This window comes from Cibotium barometz, chromosome 65, assembly GCF_041138505.1.
Source record: "Cibotium barometz isolate CiBa-2024 chromosome 65, ASM4113850v1, whole genome shotgun sequence".
In the NCBI taxonomy this organism is placed as follows: Eukaryota; Viridiplantae; Streptophyta; class Polypodiopsida; order Cyatheales; family Cibotiaceae; genus Cibotium; species Cibotium barometz.
Window position 1 is genome coordinate 18,573,518 of NC_141110.1, and position 23,078 is coordinate 18,596,595.

The following is a 23,078-nucleotide window of genomic DNA, read 5'->3' on the forward strand; positions in this document are numbered from 1 at the left end:
AGTTCTTGTTGGTGTTGCACATAATAAACAAGTAAGTGGATTGTATCTTGTTTTTTTGTGATTTAAATGAACAAACATCTTATATGTCATCATTTACCTTATTTTATATGCATGAAAAATTTCTAGGGTCACTACCATTCATGTGCCGAACACAACAACACATGATATATTTATGATGCAGTGTGTGGGCCTTGCCAATCCACAACTGTTGTTGTTAAAATTCAATGACACAGATCATGCATGGGCCAAGAAAGCTATTACTCATCAGGGACCTAACAGATCGAAGTGGTTGAAGCTTCCCATGGCACTCCTCTCACATTTGGTTTTCAAGGTATGTGTACTCCTCATTCTTAGACCACAATAAAGCCATGTTTTAATTTCAAAATATGTTTCTTAAACATAAATGCATTGCAGTCGGAGTTCAATGCCATGTACCAAGCCAAGGTTAGTGGCTTGCCTGAGTGAGGGATTAGAGAATACCTTTTGAATGCAGAAATGTTTGACAAGAATTACAAATATGCCCTGAAGGAGACGGAAGCGCTATTTACAAAGAGGGGACATGAGTTGGCCCAAATTGCCAACCCCGACTATGGTAAAGAGTTTTTCAAGAAAGTGATCTCCTACCCAGGGGTGGGGTGAAAAGGCTAACAAATTCACTACTCCCAAGCTAGAAAAAATCACTCGAGCACATATTCCAAATGGAGAGTAAGATCTCTAACTCTCTCAACAAATTAAAATATTTTTTATTTGTAGGTAGAAACATAACACTAGTTCACAATGTAGGAAATATAGGCTCCTTGACATATTGGCACGACGGGTCTATGAAGGACACCTAGATTCTACCATTCGATAGAGCGTTCTTTGTGTGGATTCATCGTCACATCATGTACTAGTTCCAATTGACCGAGTACACACTATAATTGTATGCAAAGTTGGAGATAAACTCGCATGCCAATAGCTGGCATGCACAAGAGAGCCACGATGGAATCTGGGATAGGTATCATGGATGCCCTCAATTCTTACATGAAGAGAGACTTTGAGAATGCATTCATAAGGTGGAAAGGGCAAATGCGTGCCACCTTGGATCCTAACCAGCCACACCTGTTATGCACAGCACGATGCTCTTATACAGGTATCCAGTAGCATGCCATAATACTATTATTGTTATTTTATCGCATTAGGTGGTAGAGAAGTTGTTATTGTTGTTTTATTAGTTTGTTAGATAATTTTAATGTTTCTGTATTAGGTGGTGGAGAAGTAGTGTGTGCAATCGGGTATATATTACGAGCACCCTTCAGACGCATAGGCGCAGTCCGAGATAGAGGAGACGAGATTGCACCTCAAGGAGTGGATCGACGAGCTACAGGGCAAGGACACTTGGATAGTGTACCCATGGTCGATAGACTACCCAAAGGGGGAGTTTCGTCCATATAGGAGGCTGAGCAATTTCAAAGTACGTTTCATCGTGTAGAGTATTGCACACATGTATGAACTATGAAGCTTGTTTTTTGGGAGTTCAAAGTTCCTATATTGGTTGAATGCAAGAGCGAAGAAGGGCAAGCAGCCTGGCACCGAGCAGTAATCGGCCCCCAAGAAGAAGAAGGGAAAGAAATCAACAAACGAGGAGCTTCCATCATCCAGATTGTGACAGCAATGCCCAAAAAGAGGTCATGGCCAAAGTGGAAAGGGGATGACATTGATGAGGATGGTGAGGATAGCCACTCTAAGGATGATGAGCATGAGTCCCACACATAGGGCGATGAGCCCACACGATGAGAGCAAAGAGTAGGGCTCGAAGAGTTCAAAAGAAGACGACGTGGCCCTCTTGGGATCCAGTAAGTGAACTTAACATGTTTGAACATTCATTAGTTTATTTATTGAACAATAGTAAATAACATGTATTTGGTCTTGTCTAAATGAAGACTATCAGCCACATGTGGTGGACCCTCTGCACTTAGTTCTCGGCTCCAACATTGATCACCTCCGTCTTGCACTTTTAGGAAATCAAAAACATAATCTAACCTCTGCTACTGAATCTCTACATTTGTCATCATATATATAGTTTAGAGTCCACTTATATGCTTTGTTGTTGTAGGAATCTTGCAGTATTGCAAGATTCATGGGATCTCTGATGAGGTGGGGAAGCATGAACACCTTTGATAGCCTTGGAGGCTGAGCTTGGTGTGGGCCAATTTTCCAACAAATCTCTCTCTACAGAAGGACGAGGTTGTGGTTCCTCGATGGAATGTTTATAGGGACATACTTGTGGAGCCAGCTTTTGTACTTGATGTGTAGAGTTCCTACAAGCCAACGTCACTATGGCGTGTACTCTACGTGCAGAGCACTTGGGGATTATTGTGTGAGAGGCAGGGACTTGGAACTTCACATTGCGAAAGACTTTGTTCTTACACTTCCCATGATACTTGTATGTCATCTCAGAAGATGGCCAAGAAGAGGTGAGTGGAGTGGTTTTTATTAAAGTGAAGCTCAATGATTTTCCTAGTGTACTTACTAGTGTGTGCATGTAGGTCACTATTTTGATAATCGTTCGCCACCCCAGTGAAAGTATGTCTACTCAGCCAAAGTATGACAGGCGGGGAGGTGAGGTAGCTATAGATTGTTTAAGTTTCGAGGTGGACAGCGATATCTTCCTAGAGCTGAAACTGTAAGAGGGAACCTCGACATACCAGTTAAATGCAAACGGGAATCCCATCTGAGATGTTGTTGAGCATAGCGAGCCTTTCGCGCGCAAGGTAATTATAGCACTCACTTCATTACAATTTAATTCAAGAGGGAACCTCGCCATACCAGTTAAATGCGAACGGGAATCCCATCCGAGATGTTGTTGAGCATAGCGAGCCTTTCACGTGCAAGGTAATTATAGCACTCACTTCATTACAATTCAATTCAAGTAGTGTAATCGTTATAGAGTCATTGTCTTTTATATTATCGTCCATTTATATATGCCAATTATGAGCTTGTATTATGGCAGGTGATTACTCAGGACGTTTAACCGATCGAGGGGATGTAGTCCTAGATTGCTTTGCCAGTACTGGGACCCTTGTTAGAGTATGCAAGATACTACATCGACATTGCATCAACATGAAGAGCGACGAGGTGTGCCTTAGTTGGCATCTACGACCACTTATGTACGTTCACGATGATTTGGGTCAACAATTTTTCAAGAGTGAGGTCACTGAGTATGCTCAACGGGAGCAGAAGATGGACGTGGGGGCATCATCTCTACATGTTCCTCACCCATATCCTCCACCCGCCCTAGTACCCATGATCCCAACATAGTCAAGTGCCTCGTCATGCCCACTTGGTGTTCTAAGGAAGCCCCAATATCAATATGTCATGCCACAGATACCCCCGTGGGTTCTTTTACAATGCCCTCATCATGGGCACCACGCTTCGAACTTGCAAGGCCACTATTCCCACACCCCTGCACCATTTGGTAGAGCTCCCTACCCCATACCACCTTCCTTCTTCCAGCACCCGCGGCGTCCTTATTGATATATTTCACTTGCTTGTAATAAAAGAAATATATTGTTTTAGACATTATTACAATGCACACTTATACACTTAAATTATGTCGATGATGGCACTGTTTTTAGCTTTTGCTGTGACCGTTTAGGTAATTAAATTGACAATTGAGAGAGATGGATAAAGATCTCAAGGCCACAAGAGAGAGTGTGAGTAAAAGAGAGAAAGAGAGTTTGAGTGAGACCTAATAATTATTTTTATGCTTAAAATAGTTATTTCTATTTCTGAGAAGTTATAATACAGTAGAGATTGCCACGTTCCAGTACCCTTCTTCTAGGTACACATCCCACCCCACCCTCCCCTTATGTCTTCATATGGCAAATAGGTTGGACATAAACTCAATTATCATGGCTTCATCCAGCAATCCCTCTAATACTCCTACATTTACAAGCATCTTAAGTAAAGCTCTTCAATCGTTTATGCACCTCAAAGAAAAGGAACCTAGATCAGATTCCCTCATGGAAGCATGGACAACAACGTCTAAAGTGCAAGAGATCTACAAGAAACTCACAATAGAGAAAGCGGTAGGCCTTACAGACAACAACATGTTAGAGGTAAAAGCAACAAAACAGCCACCATTGGGAGATGGAGAGCTTTTGGCATCATTGAAGAGGCAAAGGAGGTTCCTCTTCGAGGAGAAGTTACCACCTCCATTGCAAATTTAGGGTAGATGGAGAAGGCCAAGATGATAGTTAAGGCCCACAATGCTTTCATATATTGTTGCATGTGTTCAACATCTCGTAGGTGTTTGTCATAATATGCTATAGTATTGCAATTTTTCTTTGAAATATAACGGAAGTTGCATCTTTCTATGGTGTCTTTTTGAAGAAGTGGTAAGGATACTGGCCCGTCGAAGTAAAGAACATTGTGTACACACATTCTTTCATGTATTTTTGCATGTGTTCAATATCTCGAGCAGAGTTTGTCATGTAATGTTGTGGTCTTATAAATTTGCCTTGGAATACAATGGAAGTTTTAGATCATAATATAATGTCTTTGCAAATGAGTTGCAATGATAGTGGCCCATGGAAGTAAAGAACATTGTGTACACACAAGCTTTCATGTATTGTTATTTGTGTTCAACATCTTGTTGGTGTTTGTTATGTAATGCTATGGTCTTATAAATTTGATTTGGAATATAATGGAAGTTTTAAATCATAATATGGTGTCTTTGTAAATGAGTTGCAATGATAGTGGCCTATGGTGTCTATTTCTCAACATCTCGTAGGTGTGACAATAGAGGGAGAGGAGTAGACGGATACAAGAAGGGTAGAGAGAGAAACCGCTCGCCTCAACACCAAAAAGCGCTCACTCAAAAATGCTCATCAGAAAAATACACCCTGATGACCTTTTTGAGTCCAACCTCCCTCCGCTCCCCCAATAAGTTAAAAGCTTAAATTGCTAATTATTCTTTTGACTACCTTTCATTGACACTATGTTGGATGAGGTAGTAGATTATGGGATGTATAATTTCATGGACAAGTGAAGTGGATGTAATCTACTTGTCATTGCCCTTAAGAATAAAGAAAAGACCACTTTCAACATAGAGTGGAGAGCATTCATTTACAATCATTTACAATGTGAGGCATTTGGTTTGTGTAACACATTCACAAAATCTTGAAGGTATATGATAGAATCAACATATTCATTCCATAAATTCATAATTAATTTTTTTAGATGTATTGTGGAAATAGTTGGGCAATGCAAGAAGATAAGCATCTACATAAATCCTTTCAAATGTGTATTGTTGTGTTTACAAAAGAAGAGCTACTTAATCATGTCATTTATGGAGAAGAAGTGTAGAGACTACCAAGAATAAGATTAAATTCTATAATATCAAAGCTTAAACAATACTCACTCGAGGGTATATCAATTGGTATGGAAGATTTATCAATTGCTTTTGTAAGAATCACTAAATGCATTATTCAAAACATTTCAGGTTGATGGTCAATTTAGTTGGGGAGAACCCAAGAAACATGCATTTTAAAACACTAAAAGTAAAAGCTATCATTGCTTTGATTCTTAAGCAATCAAGATGGGTCATCATTTTCTATGTGTACGTTGATTTATTAGGTCCGCTAGGTCTTGCCATTGGTGTATCTTAGCCCAATCTAAAGAAACTGTAGATTTTCATCTCTATTTTGTTAGCTAAATGTTTTTGCACACTTGGGAAAACCTATATTATTGTTGAGAGGGAAGCAATAGGTATGGTGTAACCTTTGGATGGAATGAAATCAATCATATAAAATACCTGTAAAATTTTCATCTCATCGCAACCTCCTAGGGTAAGAACGTAATTAAGAAGGTTTTTGACTATGTAAGATAATATAGAACATTTCCATTATTTAATGTAATGTAAATTATTATTTGTTGGATTCAATAATATTAATGAGTATAGTAGCCATTATATATACAATTATGATCAAAATGAGCAAAAATAGTCCTTGCAAAAACCTAAGAAGCCAATGGAAGCTATTAGACAATACGAGAATTCAAGCATAAAATTCTCTTGCTTCACTAGTCTCGTGTATTAAGAGAATTCAAGCATGTAATTCTCTTGGTTCACTAATCCTGTGTAATTAAGCCACAAAGTGGATTAAGGTTAATTATGAATTTTAAATAAATAAAAAGGTAAATTAACTTAGGAATCCATAAAACTTCTTGAGAATGTTTAGTTAATATGCATCACCTCTAGTAAAAGTTTTCAAAAAAATCATGTACTTAGTAGAATTATAAGTTTTAAAATTACTTAAAATAATATAAAAATATTGTAATGGTCTTATCTTCAAGACGATGCATACAAAAAGTGTCTTTAGTTGAAAGATAAATACCATCCTAAAAACAACACAATTTAGTGCTTGAGGGGAAGGCAAGTGTCAATACCCTATCCCCCTACCCACTTTATCATCGATGTCAGGTCATTATAGACTAAATGACAACAAATATAGCCTATTAGGCAAAGAAAGTACAAGAATAGTAGTATTAGGTACATACTAATGTAATAATTACATATAGAAGTGTTTTATTTGATAGACAAACGGACTAAATGCATATAGAATAATTTTTGTACAGTTGCATTTGCATTTGAAGTGTGCTTAAAATTAGGTATTTGTTAAACTTAAAAATTAGATCTTTTCTTTCTTTCCAGAAAGCGCCTAAATGATGACCATGGAAGATTATGTTTTCAAAACTTTTTTGGCACTTAGTTTCCTACTAGAAATTTCTTTAGAACACAATATACTTAAAAAGAAATGATTTTTTAACAAAAGCCTCTTAACCGAAGTGGCTTTTTATTTAGACACTAGTTAAAAGTTGTTGGTCATCAAGGACAAGTAAAGAAATGCAACTTGTTTGACTTTCACACCCTTAAGAAGGGTTCTATAAATCTAATTTTTTTTCCGCAATATGAAAGGTGAAGGACATATGCAAAAGGACTCATTTGTGAGCTTGTGGCATGTTATTTTGGTAGCTTAGAAAATTCTCTACTTCCCCCTCCCCTCTTACTTTTGAGGAGGGTGAGATGGACTTTATTTGCTTACCTTGATAGGTCCATATATATATATATATATATATATATATATATGTATTATAACAAAAGTAGGAGAGTTCCCAATTTCATTTTAGAATGCCTCCCTCCTTACAAAAGAGTTGTTGTCGCGTGGAGCATATGCCCGGAAATGCGCATCCACGCGAGAATCCTCCTTCTCGTGCGTGGTACAATGCCTTCCTTTCCCTTGGCTCTTCGTTGCGTAGTGTCAGCTCTACAAAAAGCTCATCTGCTGCTAATACATACTAGTACTTATTAAATTTGGGTGTTTCTTCTTCTATACTTGTAATTTGGAACGTCCAGCTATTATTTAGAGCAGCTGATCTCGTCGACGATCGTCGACGACGAGAGCACCCACCACCACGTCTCATGCAGAGTGTTCCGATCATACGTCGACAGGATGCACATGAGGGGCTGCACAGCTTGTACGTCGTCGCCGCCTAGCCGCCTGCAGCAAGAAGCAAGAATTTGCTGCTGCTCCCCAGATAGTCCACCGCATTATGAATTGTGCTACACACCATCATCTGCACCCTGCGGGTATTTCTTTAATTAGGCTAATTGGAGCAGCTTCTATATATTCACCGAGCTCTTTTCTTATTGTGCTGATCTTCTCCAATAGCAAATGCACAGTGAGAAGTACAGGCTGTATATATTCTTAACTTCGCTTTCTATGCTTGCAGGCACAGTAATGGCAAGAATTTGCTACAGTTGAGAAAATCTTTAGAGAAATTTTGGAGTCATAGACCGTCCTTATTTATGCTACCACTTCCTCACAAACATGGTGTGAAGAGCTTCTTATTTTACCTACTTAAAAAGAAATTAATTTTCTGGTTTTTGGCTTCAAGAAGTTTGATTTTGTACTAGAAAAGATTAAGAGAGGGGGGGGGGGATCCTACATAATTGGGCTAATCTTTACTTGGATGTGATAAATACATGGACGAGTGTATCTTCATATGTATAATGTCCCAACTTTAAGGTTTTTTTTGGGTAACATGTATGGTCTCGTTGAAATTAACACGTCTGTATCTACGTTTTGAGACAGCATGAGGTTGTAAGATGGGCTATAAATAGAGATTTGTGTATGTGCCAACTTTCGATCTTGTTGGGCCATCTTAGAGGACTTTCTAGATTAGCGCCTATTTTTCCCTTGTGAACTAGACCTGTTATACGCATCCAATCGAAATTATAGCTAACTTTTATTGTAAGTTTTGAAATACAGGGCTTTATAATTTTATAAAACTGTTTGCTCATGAGCAATTTTGTGAAATAACAGGTGATAGCCATCTGCTTGAGACGGTCGCAAACGTAATCACATCCGTTCCCTTCGTTGTTATAGGGCTTCAAGCTCCAAGGTACGCAGCTAGTTCGAGCGCCAGGCTGCAGCAACAGGAAATGTCATTAAGCGAGTGCAGCTTTTAATTAAGCCGTATACATTGGTTGTGTGTGTGTGTGTGTGTTGGGGCAGAAATAAGGTGGCGACCAAGATGTACGCCGACTCTATCATTGGAGTGGGAGTAGCTTCCAGCTTGTACCACACGTCGAGAGGAGATGCACGCAAAATCTTCCGATGGGGAGACTACGCCATGATCTCCGCGTCAGCTCTCGTAAGACTTAATGTTTTATAAAATGGAGCTTATGCTGCAAGATTCGGGAAAAGAAAGCAGCTTGGGAAATTCAGGAATATTGGTGCATTCATTTCCACATAATTATATGACATGACACCGTGCGCCTGCAGTGTCTCACAAGAGCCTTGAGGACCGACGAGAACGCAAATGGACTGATCGTTGCAGCTTCCGCGTTGTTGCTGCCGTTTAAGCCTTCACTCGTCACAGCTATCCATACCGGGCTTACAGAGGTAGACGTGCACCTTTAAAACCTGCTTTCTCTCTCTCTCTCTCTCAGCGCCGTTAATCGACGACCATTGTGTATAGAATTAACCAGCTGCACGTGTCACAGGCAACCTTTTACCGTCGGGTAAGCGCAGATCCAAGGTTGAGGGGCGTCCATGCGCTGCATACAGCGTCGTCGCTGCTGGGCTGCGCTCTTTTCGTTGCCGATGGGATGCTTCCCCACACCCCCTTCATCCATGCTGCATGGCACCTCGCAGCAGCCGTGGGTGTTGCCACCTACAACAAACTCCTCGAGTAGCTTTTAGGATAACTGATTTTGACCATTAAACGTTAAGGGTGCTGGTATGCCCACCGTAAATTGAATGTATTTATGAATTTTTGCTATGCATAAATGTGTATGCATGTGCTGGTCTCTTGTATTGATTTTGGTTCACAAGAAAGGAAAACCTATAATAGTAGAATTGGCAAAGGGGAAATATGCTTTTCATATGCCATGAAAACAGACAATGTTAAGTTTTACTTGATGGGAACCTTCTCAATGTGCCTGTAAGGTGCTATCCCATAAAATTGTATGACTAAAGTCTTGGTATGGATTGGCTAAAGGCCAACGAGGTTGAAATTCATTCTCATAATGATGCAATTTCTTGCTTAAATCTTGATGGAAATAGAGTGTAAGGAAGTGGAATTTTGGGGTCTCCTACATTATTGCAAGCAGTTAAAGCTTCCAAATCGCTTAAGGGACTTATGAAGAAGCAAGCCATCTATGTGGTAAAACTTAATCCATCAAATTAGAAAACCAAAGTACAAGTGTCGAAATGGTTAAGTAAGTATGCTGATTTATTTCCAGAAGAGCTTAAAGAACTTCCAGTAAATGCAATAGGAACTCGGTGTACATGAAGAAGTAAAACTCCGGTCATTATCCCCATCACTCTCAACATCAGTAGTAACCCCAGGGCTCACAATAGAAGAAGGGTAAGCAAGAAGAACCGCTCGGGAAGATCCTCTACCAAGAAGCAACCGCCCTCTAGGAATGTCAATAACACAATCAGTCTGCCATATCCAAGGTCGCCCTAAAAGAAGGTGGTACTGGCCAGGTCCTGGACTAAGCTGCAAAACATAACAATCAATCTCCACCATACGCCCAGCGAGACAGTGACTGCCAAACCCTAGATGAAACCCTCAGCTCTCACTGGTCGATGATCACCCATACGCAAACTAGTAGCAGGAACTCCATTGAAAGATAACCCCAGCTTGGAAAAGGTAGAATAACTCAAAACATTGACGCCTACTCCTCCATCAACAATAGCATGTGGAATCACTAGCTGGTGGATCATGCACTCCACTCGAGGACACTCACGCTCACCAAGAAGGGAATCCACTTTCTGAACAACAGGAAGATTAGGACCCACTCCCTGGGAAGAACTCAAAGCTCTGCACCCAAACATTTCTCATAAGTGCAAATAACAGTGGGGCAATCTTTGGAAAGATGGCCGGATACATGACAAGCTTGACACACCATGTTGGTGGGATTAGGCTCAGGGCCACGTGCAGACAACAAGTTTTGTTGGCGCTTTAGAAAATTCACATCAAGAGTCACAGCCTTCACATTTTCATTAAGTTGGTTCATGTATTTTGTCATCATGTTTTTCAAATCCCCAATACTAGTCGCGGTGCTTTCAAATCCCCAATACTAGACGCGGTGCTTTCATACCCATCCCCCCCCCTTGTGATGTGCTGGTGGTGGAGTGGTAGAAGTAGAATCAGGGTAAGTCACATACGGTGATGGAGCATGAGGGGCAGGAACATGATTTTGTGAAGAGGCTAGGGAAGCCACGACGCTAGAAGGTGGGGGTGCTAAAGGCAAAAGAGGTGGTGAGGTCACTTGAAGGTGAGGTGGTACAACGGGTGGAAATTGGAATAGTTGAGTTGGTTAAAGTTGAGGCACATACGATGAGGTTGGCCAAGGTTGTTGCAGGGAGGGCAAAACGAGAGTATGTGGTGGTGCTAGCCATGGATAATACGAGGGAGATGGAGTCGTGGCCTGTTGTGGCTCGTAAACACATCGATAAGAGCTCTCCACATTAATGGCAAGAGCGATGGCCGTATTCAAGTCATTTGGGGCTTGAGCTCTAACCAAAATTTGGATGCTAGGATGTATGCCTCATAGAAACGAGTCCATGATGGTGAGCGGGTCGATGTTGAAAACAGGAGTGTAATGATCAACAAAGTTCCTAAACCTCGTGGCCGCTTGTTCCATGGTCTCATGCGGGTGATTTTGCTTGAATGAGCGTAATTGCTCAAAAAATGCGAAGAAGTTTGGAGGTTTGTGAAATTCAGCCAAGAATTTTTGCTCAAAATCGACAAAGTTTGGGATGGAATTTGGTTGTTGCTTGGCAAACCAATTTGGGATGGAGTTTGGTTGTTGCTTGGCAAACCAATTTGAGGCCTCACCTTTGAGTGTAGTGCTAAAGTAATTCATCACATGCTCTTCCTCAACGATGTGCGAGGTCAAACAAGCAATTTTGAAATTGTTTAGATGAGCGGTGGGATCCTCCAACGGCGTCCCATAGAATGTGGGAAATGGGATAAGGGGTGCATCAAGACGGGCCAAATTTGGTGGTAAAACCAAAGGTGATTGAATGGTGAATGGAGGAGGAAGTGGTGGTTGAGCCATAATTGGAATTGGTATAGAAATTACGATTCCATGTGAACTCCCCCCGATGATGGTAAAAGAGGTGAAGTTTGTAATGGAAAAGTGCTAGTGGGGCTAGAGTGAAGTACTAGGTGTTGCTTGGCTTTCTCCCTTTTATGGTATCTCTTAGCTCGGTCACTCTCTCTCAAGCTATCTTGCCAATATTTGGCACTTTGCATAAGTCCCCTTTCCAAGTAGGTTCGTGTCGCGGAACCAAGACCAAGTCAAGGTCCCACCGGGCATGCCACTCTGGGAAATATCTGGATGAGCAAGGCAAAGAGGACAAAACCCAACAACCCCCCCAGATATCCAACAAAGAATGGAGCTACACTCTCCCAACACCCCACAAGAGGGCACTAGTAGATAGGAATGTATGCTATGGATCTTTCCGACAAATGTGACGCTACAATGATGGGGTGTTGATGATGTATGCACACACAAATGTTAAACAAGCTTTGTGCTAAATGACAAAAGAGCGAGATGACACCACGACACAAATGAACGAGGTAAGATATAATGCGCAATGTGCCTTGTATATTGAATTTGATGTGCGCGTGTTTGATTCATAAAGCAAATTTATATAACTTTTATATGAGAAAAAGAGAGAGATCTTATCTAGCCACTTCTTGCTTGATGTTGACGAAGCTTTTGTGCACTTGCCGATGATGCCCTCCACAAGTAACAATGCCCTCACGGCCCTCAAGAATTGAATTTTACAATGCTTTCAATTTTTGAATACAAACAACTTACGAGGCTTGCTAACGCGTGACTATGTAAGTGGGTGAGTGCGAAGCTATGCTATTGTTTGCCGCCGGGAATTGCACCTGCTTCTTTATTACAAAGATCTTCTCCTCTTCCGCTTCCTTCTTCACATGCAAGGGAAAGAGATGAATGTTATTATGCTTTTTCTTTTTCTTTTTTTACCCCCTTTTTCCCCTTGGTTAAGTGTAAACGGGCGATAGCTTCTTTTTAATGATACTCTTTTTTTTTATAAAGAAAAGCTTTAAAAAAACGTGTAATATAAAGGTTATTTTCCTGCGATGTAGGTCGTTTCCAGCGATGCAGCCGGGATGAATTGCTTCTCCTTCACAATCTCGCTTCTAGGCGCTGGGATGAGCACTCCTCTTTCTTGTTTTGCGCGTGTGAGGGAGTGTGCGAGTTCGTCTTGTTCTCCTTCACAATCTCGGCGCGACGGGTTGCAGTGGCGACTAGCAAAGCTTGCTTCAATTCTTTTGCTTGCAGCACAAAGGCCGGCAAACAACAGGAAATGGTTGCACTCTCTCTCTCTTCAAGCGAACGCGTGCGGTTCGTGCTGGCGACGCTTCGCTTCAATGTTGCATGGCGGCGATTCGATGCAAGCATGCATGGCGGTTCAAATATACGTTGCTTTCAATTTCTGCAGCAAGCTAAAGTTTCAAGCTTTTAAAATTGCTTTAAAAATTAAAGTGGGCCAAGCCCTTAGTCCCACACATGCTTGAGTGCGGTGCCTTGATGGAGGTTTCTTGCTTGCAAAAAAATGCTTGTGTGCCAAAACCAAGTGAGGGTATGAGGTGAAGGAAGGGCGGAAAAAAATGCAAGCCACGCATATGCTCATGCATCAAAACATAGTGGAAGGGCGCTAAAAAAATGCAACAAGTACACAGTGTCTACACAACAAATCGCCCTTCCTGCAGTTTCAAAAATAGAGTTCTGCAGAGAATCAAAACTTACCGCTCGAGCAGTGCTCGTGAACACCTACGAACTCAAAAACAGAGGTCCAAACGTGCTCGAAACGCGTTTTTGCTCCGAAATTTTTTTGTCCAGTTGCCCTGTAGCTCTCCTCCAACAAAGAAAACTCCTTAATTAGAGTTCGTTTGCCAATACCTCCCAAAGCTCTCGACAAGGGTGTAGTAGACAACACAAAAGGGAAAAGAGTAGATGAAGCTCTTACCCTCGTACTGCTTCATGTGCTTCTCTTTCTTGTTGCTCAGCCCTTAGCGTGAACCAGGCTCTGATACCATGAAAAGATGTAAGGGAGAAGAGAGCTTGAGCTCTTGCAAGCACACACACTCACACAAACCTTAGAAGAGAACACAGAAGGTGAGAGGCTGAAAATTCTTCTTCTTCTTCACACAACAAAAGAGGTCGACAAAGAAGATAAAGTGACTAACACACATAATAGAGTAGCGGTCCATAATGTGAACACGTTAGGAGAAGTGGGTAGATGTGGACTAGTCGGTGTAGTCTAGATGTAGAATCTCTGGCGAAGATATGTCGGTGCCAAATACCAAACCCACCAATGATATAAATGTCAAACACTCATGCATGCGCCTTGTGAGTGTCAACTCATGTTGAGCTTGACATCTCAACATATGGAACTTTAGGCAATCAACGTGCAAGCCCATCTTCCAACTCACAAGCATGATACATGTATTCCACACCTTTTGAAAAATAGAAGTGAGAGAGGGACCTTCAACTCATCAACATCAAAAGATCATTGGGGAGCCCATTCCATCCTGAATTTTTTCCTTTAGGAAAATGCTTCAACACATCTTCCACCTCATCCACAGAAATATCTCTTTCCAATTCATTTGCAGAAATGTCTGTTACCAGGTAACTCTCTCTCTCTCTCTCTCTCTCTCTCTCTCTCTCTCTCTCTCTCTCTCTCTCTCTCTCTCTCTCTCTCTCTCTCTCTCTCTCTAACTTCTTAACTCTCTCTCTCCCTCTATTTCTCTCTCTAACTTCTTAACTCTCTCTCTCTCTCTCTCTCTCTCTCTCTCTCTCTCTCTCTCACTCACTTTTATCTTTCTCTAACTTTTTCTCTCTCTATCTCTAACTCACTCGCTTTACCTCTCTCTCTCTCTCTCTCTCTCTCTCTCTCTCTCTCTCTCTCTCTCTCTCTCTAACTCTTTCTCTCTCTCTCTACCTTTCTCTCACTCACACTCCAACTTTCTCTCACTCTCTAACCCTCTCTCTCTCTCTCTCTCTCTCTCTCTCTCTCTCTCTCTCTCTCTCTCTCTCTCTCTCTCTCTCTCTCTCTCTCTAAGTTTGTATTCCTCTTACTTTCTCTCTAACTCTCTTTCGAATGTCTCGTAATATCTCTTAACTCTCTGTATTTATCTTGAACTGGCCAACTCTCTCTCTCTCTCTCTCTCTCTCTCTCTCTCAGAGAGAGAGAAAGACAAAGAAAGAGACAGAGAGAGTTTAAGAGTTTGAGAGACAGTTTGAGTTAGAGAGAGTTAGAGAGAGAGGGTGAGTTAGAGTGAGCGAGGTAGACAGCAGTGAGGGTGAGTTAGAGAGAGCGTTAGGGCTAGAGATAGAGATAGAGAGAGGTAGAGAGAGACTAATCTAAACTAATTTAATGTGACTAATCTAAGGTGGGTAGAAATGAAGAAAATTCATCATGAGTGAGTGTGTGTGTGTGTGTGTGTGTGTGTGTGTGTGTGTGTGTGTGTGTGTGTGTGTGTGCTAATTTGAAATAAACTTAAGTTAATTAGGTTATAAGATTGAGACTTGTAATTGTTGGAGATGCAATCCACACTTGTAGAGAGAACCAGCTCACATGGTGAGACTGGGTTTGAATCTTGGCAAGTTGAGGTTTCTACAAATTGGATTACCAGAGGTCACCTAACACCTTAAGGTTTTGGGGTTTGGATGGCTAGACCAATTTGTGGAACACCTCAGTTAAGCGCGCTTGTTGCGAGGAACACAACCGGGATGGGTGACCTCACGGCGGGAAGTGGGAGAATCCATGTTTCCAACACAGTAATCATTTGAGATGTGCTTTATTGCTCATTACTTCTTGAAATGGCCCCCTTTTATATGAGGTGGATACAACCTGGCTTTGCTTGCTAATGTGAGATTTGTTCTTACTTACCATGTGGTAGCATTCTAGGTGCTTGACTCTCACTCTCTACCAAGACTTGCGCTCCATTGGCACCACATTTCTCGACACTGTCATCCACCACCACTAGCGGCATATCAATCATAATCTCACCAACCATACCAGTGGCAGAAGTGTGGAAGCTATCACCTAGGTGGGTCATCAATGTTCATAGCACTAGTTAAGCTCGATATCTCAAAACAAGAGTTAGAGAGTTAGAGAGAGAGTAAGATAGAGTAGAGAGAGAGAGAGAGAGAGAGAGAGAGAGATGGCTAGATAGAGTTAGAGAGTCAAAGAGAGAAAGGGAGTTACAAAGATAAAGATAGTTTGAGAGATTAAGAGAGATAATTAGAGCGACAAAGAGACAAGGAGAACTTTATAAAATAAGCGTGATCGTACATCGAAACCATTGATTGTCCCCCCAAGTCAAGTCCCATCCTCAACATTGGTAGTTCTCTTCCATAAAGAAGCCTCTAAGAAGAACCTCAACAAACCTTACCGAAGAAAATTCGAAGCCTTAACATTAACACCCTCTCAAAGCAAATCTAACCTTATCGTCATGTGACGATTGTCTTCGACTTCTAAGCATCTTTGACTAGACCCTTTCCTTGACTTCCAACAACGAGGAAACTAACCATGCTAATGGATTAAAGAACACCCCAATTTTATACCTTAAACAATGGTGGGTCGTCCCAAGGGATTTTCTCATCAACTAAAATGGTTTAGCCCACCTAAGAAGGTGCAAGAATACCACTAGAACCTCTCCTCTCACTATTGGGGAAGACACAAGAAATTGCTTGTAGAGAGCACAAGACAAGGGCAAATATAATAAGGTATATCTACCCCCTATGTCTTTGACCCTGATAAGGGGGTTTTAGCTTGATTGAAGCAATTTAGACTTAAACATATTCAAATTGAGCCAAATTTATGTGATGGGTACTGTAAGAAGGTTTATAACATACTAAGAGAGCTTAAGCTTGATTGAGCCAATTTAGCCTTAAACCATATTCAAATTGAGCCAAATTTTTGCGATGGGTTCATCAATTGTACTAAGGTCTATAACATACCAAGGATTAGAAAATATATATTTAAAATTATAAAGTAAGGTAATGGTTTTTATTTTTTAAGAGGAGAAATGTGATGGGCACTGAAAGTGATTATGGAGATCTATTGCGGTACCATGCATCCAATGGTGAATCTACCCCTTCCTCTTCTACCCTCTTTTCTTGTATTCTCCCCTTACATCTGTCCCCTTTCCAATCCTCCTTTGTTTGTCCTTCTCTAGCAAATGTTAGCTTGAATATCCTAACTTCAATGCATCATGCCAATGTTCCTCCTTAAGAAACATCCTCTCAATAATGGGGTGGGTTAAAAATAGGCAAGAAGTGAAAAAAGCTAGAACAACAACAAAGTTGTCTAAGAGTAATGGGCTGCTTAGCACAAGACGAATAAAAAATTCCATCTATGAATTGAAACCAAAATCCTCATTAACCCATCAAAAATTTGGCATCAATTCCTCCTTTACTTGTCTCATAATCAGAGGTATCTTCAATGACATTATTATACCTTTGGTTGCACCAAATCAACAACCAACTACATGTATATACATACCCAAGAACTCTCATAGTAGTTGAGAATACCATGTGAATCAAAAGGAAACAAAGCACATTTGCTTCTTAAGTGCTTCACTATTAAAATACCAATGGGGTTTTTTTTTAACCTCAAAAAAACCTTACTTCTTCTCATTTACTAGGTTTAAAAGGACCACCCAAATCAAATCAAAAAGCTCCATGTCCTTAACACTATAATTAGAATGCAACCATCTTTGCACTACAAGCAAAGAACCAAACCATTGTAATTAGAATGCAACCAAAAAAGAAAACTCTTACATCTTTGGATTAAAAGCAAAGAACCAAACCAAAATGAATTTCCTTACGCTTCTCTCGAGGAATCACATCTTTTCTCTAACTTGATCAAAATCTCTAATTATAGTTGGGACTTCAAAACAAAGGTTTTACTTGTTCCTTCTTTTGCAAGAGTTTGGGATAGCTACTTTTTTATTTCCATAGAAGAGTACTCCCACTCCATCTCATCCTTAATCAACTCTCACATATAATGATATTGAAATGTGTGTAGATTCTCTTGAAGTGATTATATTCCCATTATTTGTAAGTTTATCACTTTAGCCATGGGAATCCTTGGGATGCATGTTCCATTTTGGTTGTGGAGAGAGAGAGAGAGAGAGAGAGAGAGAGAGTTTTGGCGTAGTAGGAATTATGTATAAATAGCCTATACACAATTACCAACTATAGCAAAGGACATATATACTTACACCTCCATGGATACATATAGCCTACACTTGAAACTTTCTACTAGCATGTCTCATCTTGAAGTTAAAAATAGTTTAAAGCACATGCCCTAAGGTTTTAAATATCTAGACTAAAGGTGAATTGAGACTCTCATGGTGGACTACCATTTCTTTATAATATGTGACTTCATAGCAATAATTTAAAGTCCATAATGCTTTCTCAAACCAATGGAACATAATTACATTTGACTATATATGTCAATTATCATGCCCTTATGTACCAAGTCAAACCAATGGAATGTAAGTATGTTTGACTATATATGTCAATTATCATGCCCTTATGTACAAGCTTTAAAGCAACCAATACCGCCTTACTTCCATAAGAGGGAAAATCCATGCATTGCTTTATGTTTTCCCGTCTTCATCAACAACTAGTTGATCCATCTTGCAAAACACGAGGGGACAAGATTGCAAGAGCTCAAACTTGTAGAGAAAATTATCAAGAATCCAAGTTGTAAAAAATCATATCTACTACATTGGGATATGGGCAGATTTTCCAGTCATTAGGACAAATAGCCCCTCTTTAGGCAATCAGAAAGCCAAAAAATGTGAAGTAAACACAGTAGCCGTTCTTTCGTTTCCCATGTCTCTCTCTCTCTCTCTCTCTCTCTCTCGCGGAGATGGTAGAGAAGGGACTCCCCAATTGAATGATAAAATGAGGGACTCCCGCCTCTCCCAATGCAACCCCCCCTTTCCCTTTAACACAAGAGCACGTCTTACATCCTTCCACCATCCTCGTCTTCTCCATAGATAAAAATACAAACACAAATAAAACCTCTGCACGTCCGACAAACCCGAGGGGAAAACAATCTCAAAGAATAAGCACCACAGACGGGTACAATGTCAAGAGGACATTAGCCAATCAACACGGATGGAGGATACCATAATGCGGGAGGATGCAAACGTTCGGTGCAATGGTATCACTGGTTTTAATTAATGCTTGCTGAACATTCCTTTTACTACACGAATAAAACGTTGTGAATATATATATATATATATATATATATACACACACACAAATAAAAAGTTGTGAATATGGCACCAAAAATGTTTTCAAGAATAGAAGGTTTTAATCTAGTGTGTTACAATTAATGCTTTAAAGTCATTTTATGCTTTAAAAAGCCAATAAAATGATAACCCTTCGTGTCCTTTCTATTAGCATGCATTCATCCCTATCCTTTCTATTTGATGTCTCACAATTCTCTATTGAAGGCCTTAAAGGGTTCATGCAAAGGGGAGAAGAGAGGAGAAAAGGGAGAGGGTGGGAACTCATGTACTAAGGTTGTATTAATTTAATGCCACGTTACAAGAAAAGGGAGGGGATGGGGAACTCATGTACTAAAGTAATATTAATTAAAAACCATATCAATGGCATTTAATTATAAAGTTTGTAATGATGTTTTGTGTCGCAAAGAGGCCTTGCAGGTTTTAATGTCACTATCTTGTATTTAGTCTGCATGGACCAGCCAGGTTAGCAGCCCGCTTCTCTCCTCTCTTGTTCTCGCTTTCTTTAAGGCAACCAAGGACTCTTTCTCACAAGCACTAGTTTTCCATCAGGTTGCAGGTCTGTAACAAAGGAGTGCATCACCAACTGTGCCTAATCACCTTCGAAATCAAGCCCCATACTATATAAATTCCCATATAAATTGCCCATCTATGGACTCTGAAGGCATTACTCTCTTCTCGGGCAAGTTTCATGAGACTTCTTAGTCTCTCTCTTGGTACAGTTGTACTAGTTGCGAGGGCAGAATGGAAGAATGAAAAACTCAATACTTTACCCTCAAATATATTTTGAGAAAATTACTTGCGGAGCTGAGCTTATCTAAACTACAACCACAATACTTTAAAAGCAAATACTTATGACACATGGCAGCAAGACATCCACATGGTCACTGCTCTCATATTGCTTGATCGTAGGGTTTTTCCATAGTCAAGGAGCTGGCTCTTCATTCAGCACAATATACACATTCGCGAAATTCATAATCAAACCTTCCTTTTCAATAAAAGAAAAAGATGTAAATCAGAAAAATAGACGCAATGCTTAAGCTATAAATATATACCAACTAACCAGAATATTTTGCTAACGGTTAATAGAATGACTATTGGACTTCTAAACAGAATCCACTTCCAGTATCAAGGAAGAAAGACCAAGACTGTGTGACAAGACACCATTGTCAATTCACAGCTTAAAATGTTTCTACTTGACTGTTGTACCTTAGCAATGCACTCTCCTTTTTTCGTGGTGTGTGTGGAGGTTAGAGCTAGGGATTGTAACCTTTGTAGCTAGTCTCTGTACTCCCAGAACATTAGGCCAATTGTACGTTGCCTCATTACCCCAATACCTTGAGTAGGCTGCCAAAGTCTTTCAAAGTTAGGGGAGCCTTGAGATTATGTAGCTTATATATCCTTGTCAGCACAGGTAACGTGTCTATTAGAACATAGCAACATTAAGCCCAATAGAGTGTCATCCACACGTTACCTTATTTCCCCAATACCTTGACAGTAGGCTGCCGATGTCTATCAAAGCTAAGGGCAGCCTTGAGATTTATTAGCTTGTATCCTTGTCAGCTCCGGTGACATGTCCATTAGAACATAGCAACACCAAAGCCCAGAGACACATGACAGTACATAAATGTACCTGCATAAGCACATATGCGCATAAATGGATTTACAAAACAAATGTTTAGGTAACTCTTCTTAATGCAGCCTAAACATACTAATTCCAGCACCACATTTACCCACCCCAACTTTCTTAGGAATTGTGCTTCCTTTCTGTGGTAGGTACAATGTTTACTTGATTTTAGAAAGAAAGAATTGAAATCAGAGCTATTTGCCACGGATGTCTAAGTTTTACTTGCATCATCAAAATACTTCACACCAAGAATGCTTCCCATGTAGCTCCCCATGCAAAACAGAGGGATGTTAGAGCTATTTGCCACGGATGTCCAGTTTTTACTTGCATCATCAAAATACTTCACACCAAGAATGCTTCCCATGCAGCTCCCAATGCAAAACAGAGGGATTCCAGCTTTTGAAACAGAAATGTGGCTTCTGTGAAGGCCAAATTCTCTGGTTTAAATTTATTCCACGTGAGTGAAGTCGGCAGCTAACATTCATGAAACTAATACCTATATGAGAGCTCCATGAATACCTAAACTTACGATGATAATTTTGCTAAACATTTTGTGCACAAGGAAAATAATTCTACAAAATCAACTGTTAGACTTCAGGAGCAACTTAAAGAAAGACCTGAAGACAAGAACGGAGATTAAGGGCAGTCCAACTACCACCGTTTTAGAGTGCAGTGGTGCTAAATGCAATAACCAACTAAACTCCTGTTCCTCCAGTTGTCAACCACAGAAGGAAAGGAGAACAGCTACATGGAGATCCAGTGAGAGAAGAGATACGTTCATCTCTTAAGTGGTAAGCAAGTAATACATTAACAAGACAGCAACAGGGATATTAAATGTACAGACAAGCAATTAATGCAAACAACGTTCACAGTAACAGGATAATTGAAGTGACTGGATCCATGCTACTTCTCGGCTTCATACCTCTTCCAGAGGAAAGCAATGAACAACAATCCCCATGCTGGATACTATTTTGAGAGGCGATCCATCTATTGTAGACATACGGCATATAACCCTTACGGATATTCTAGCAAGGAAACAACTACACAATTCGAAATAACAAAAGCTCTGGCATCCTGTTGACTATCTACTGCAAGTAGCTCAAAACAGCTTGAATATAAGCAGAGTACTCATCATAAATTCGCCAGTAACACATGAATTTCTCCACAAAGCAGCGACAACTGCTGGAGCTTGCTATCATTTCCCCCTGCAAAAACAGAAGCATGTTATGATCGATGATGCTGCACAGTGCAAAACCATCGTAATTCACAAAAGTAACAAAATCCTACGTGTTCATCATCAAGGTGATGTTGTCCCCTTTCAAAAGAATTCTTCCTGCAGAGAAAAAGGAAGCCAAGGTCACACGGATCAGATAAGTGCCAAGATGCTGCAACAAAGAGAGATTTAAAATAAAAAGCGGAGAAAGAGTATAAGACCTAATGGTTTTCGAGTCTTCTTCTTCGCGGATACTTCCTCCGCGTCGTCTAGCACCAGGTTCATGTACTCATCAAAACCCTTAAACCAAAACAGTGCAGGTGCGTTACGAATAGGTTATAGAAACAGATAAAAATAAGTTTAGACACAAAAGCCTACAATGATGCGGCCTTCTATTCTCAGGTCCTTCTGCTCGAAAAGCCATATCTGTATGCGAGATTTCTGTTGCCAAGAAAGAAAGAGACAATCAGGAACACACACCAACACAAAAACACCCACCCCCTCCGAATAAACCAGCGAGAGGTACAAGGTGCTTACGCTTTGTAAAAACCTGAAGATGAGATTCTGCAAGTTCAGGAAAACAAGAAGCACGTTAAAGTGCGGTAAAAAAGACGAAGCATCTCTCTCTCTCTCTCTCTCTCTCTCTCTCTCTCTCTCTCTCTCTCCGTGGCGCAAAAGAAACAACGAAAAGACATGCCGCGCAGAGCAGGAACACACTTACGATGGGCTGGGTCATGATCCGTTGGACCTTGGTGGTCGCCATAGCTGCACGCGCGCGGAGAGGGGCAGAGAAATAGAGTGGTACACGCAGGGGATCGACACAAACACAGTCTCGCACTTTCCTCTTACCTGCTGCCGCAAGGAACTTAGGGTTTCTTGAGTAGAGATAAATTCTTGAGTAGAGATAAATTGAGTTCATATATATCTTTCAATATTTAGGAATCCGTTACACACGCCAGCCACCGTCCAGTCGGTCGAATAAACCTCTAGTATGGCCTTCCAAAAAGTCAAGGGCTTCCTCCAACTAGAATGCACGTGTAGCCAAGATGAAATATCAAAAGAATTAACAATGCAATAGTACTATAATGCTTGGGCAGCTTGCCTATTGTTTACACTGACAATGTGTAGTATCAAGAAGATGAAATCACATGATACCTAGAATGTATAGTAGCAGGAAGATGAAATCACATGCTTGGGCAGCTTTGCCTATTGTCTGCTCCACAAGAGCACCTTTTCTAGGTGTGATGATGTTTTTATGTCATGTCTTATGTTCATGTCTATGTTGATGTAATAACCTCTAGGCATCGATGATATAGGCTAAGTGATATAAGTGTGTCTCCATTAAGGGGGGGGGGGGAATGTCATGTT

The 23,078-nt window shown here is 40.5% G+C and overlaps 2 protein-coding genes across 4 annotated transcripts; one reads left to right on the plus strand and one right to left on the minus strand.

Moving 5' to 3' along the window:
* The first annotated feature begins 7,317 nt into the window (after positions 1–7,317).
* On the plus strand, positions 7,318–10,030 carry LOC147603001 (uncharacterized). The gene is made up of 6 exons (XM_086797109.1): positions 7,318–7,630; positions 7,774–7,874; positions 8,367–8,445; positions 8,559–8,697; positions 8,829–8,948; positions 9,050–10,030. The coding sequence occupies exons 1-6, from the start codon at positions 7,494–7,496 to the stop codon at positions 9,239–9,241; spliced, it is 768 nt and encodes a 255-aa protein (XP_086653235.1). The 5' UTR covers positions 7,318–7,493; the 3' UTR covers positions 9,242–10,030.
* A 9,171-nt stretch (positions 10,031–19,201) lies between these two features.
* Positions 19,202–22,626, minus strand: LOC147603002 (uncharacterized). Of its 3 annotated transcripts, XR_015265729.1 has the most exons (7): positions 22,432–22,618; positions 22,248–22,274; positions 22,089–22,151; positions 21,932–22,010; positions 21,785–21,830; positions 20,826–21,702; positions 19,202–20,503 (listed from the first exon to the last, which is right to left on the minus strand). XR_015265729.1 is itself a non-coding variant. In XM_086797446.1 (6 exons), the coding sequence occupies exons 1-6, from the start codon at positions 22,471–22,473 to the stop codon at positions 21,693–21,695; spliced, it is 267 nt and encodes an 88-aa protein (XP_086653572.1). In that variant the 5' UTR covers positions 22,474–22,626; the 3' UTR covers positions 19,202–21,692. The 3 variants fall into 3 exon arrangements, 2 of the variants coding, with proteins under 2 accessions (XP_086653572.1, XP_086653573.1); XM_086797446.1 differs by having other exon boundaries at positions 19,202–21,702; positions 22,432–22,626; XM_086797447.1 differs by lacking the exons at positions 19,202–20,503; positions 20,826–21,702 and having other exon boundaries at positions 21,781–21,830; positions 22,432–22,623.
* Positions 22,627–23,078: the final 452 nt, after the last annotated feature.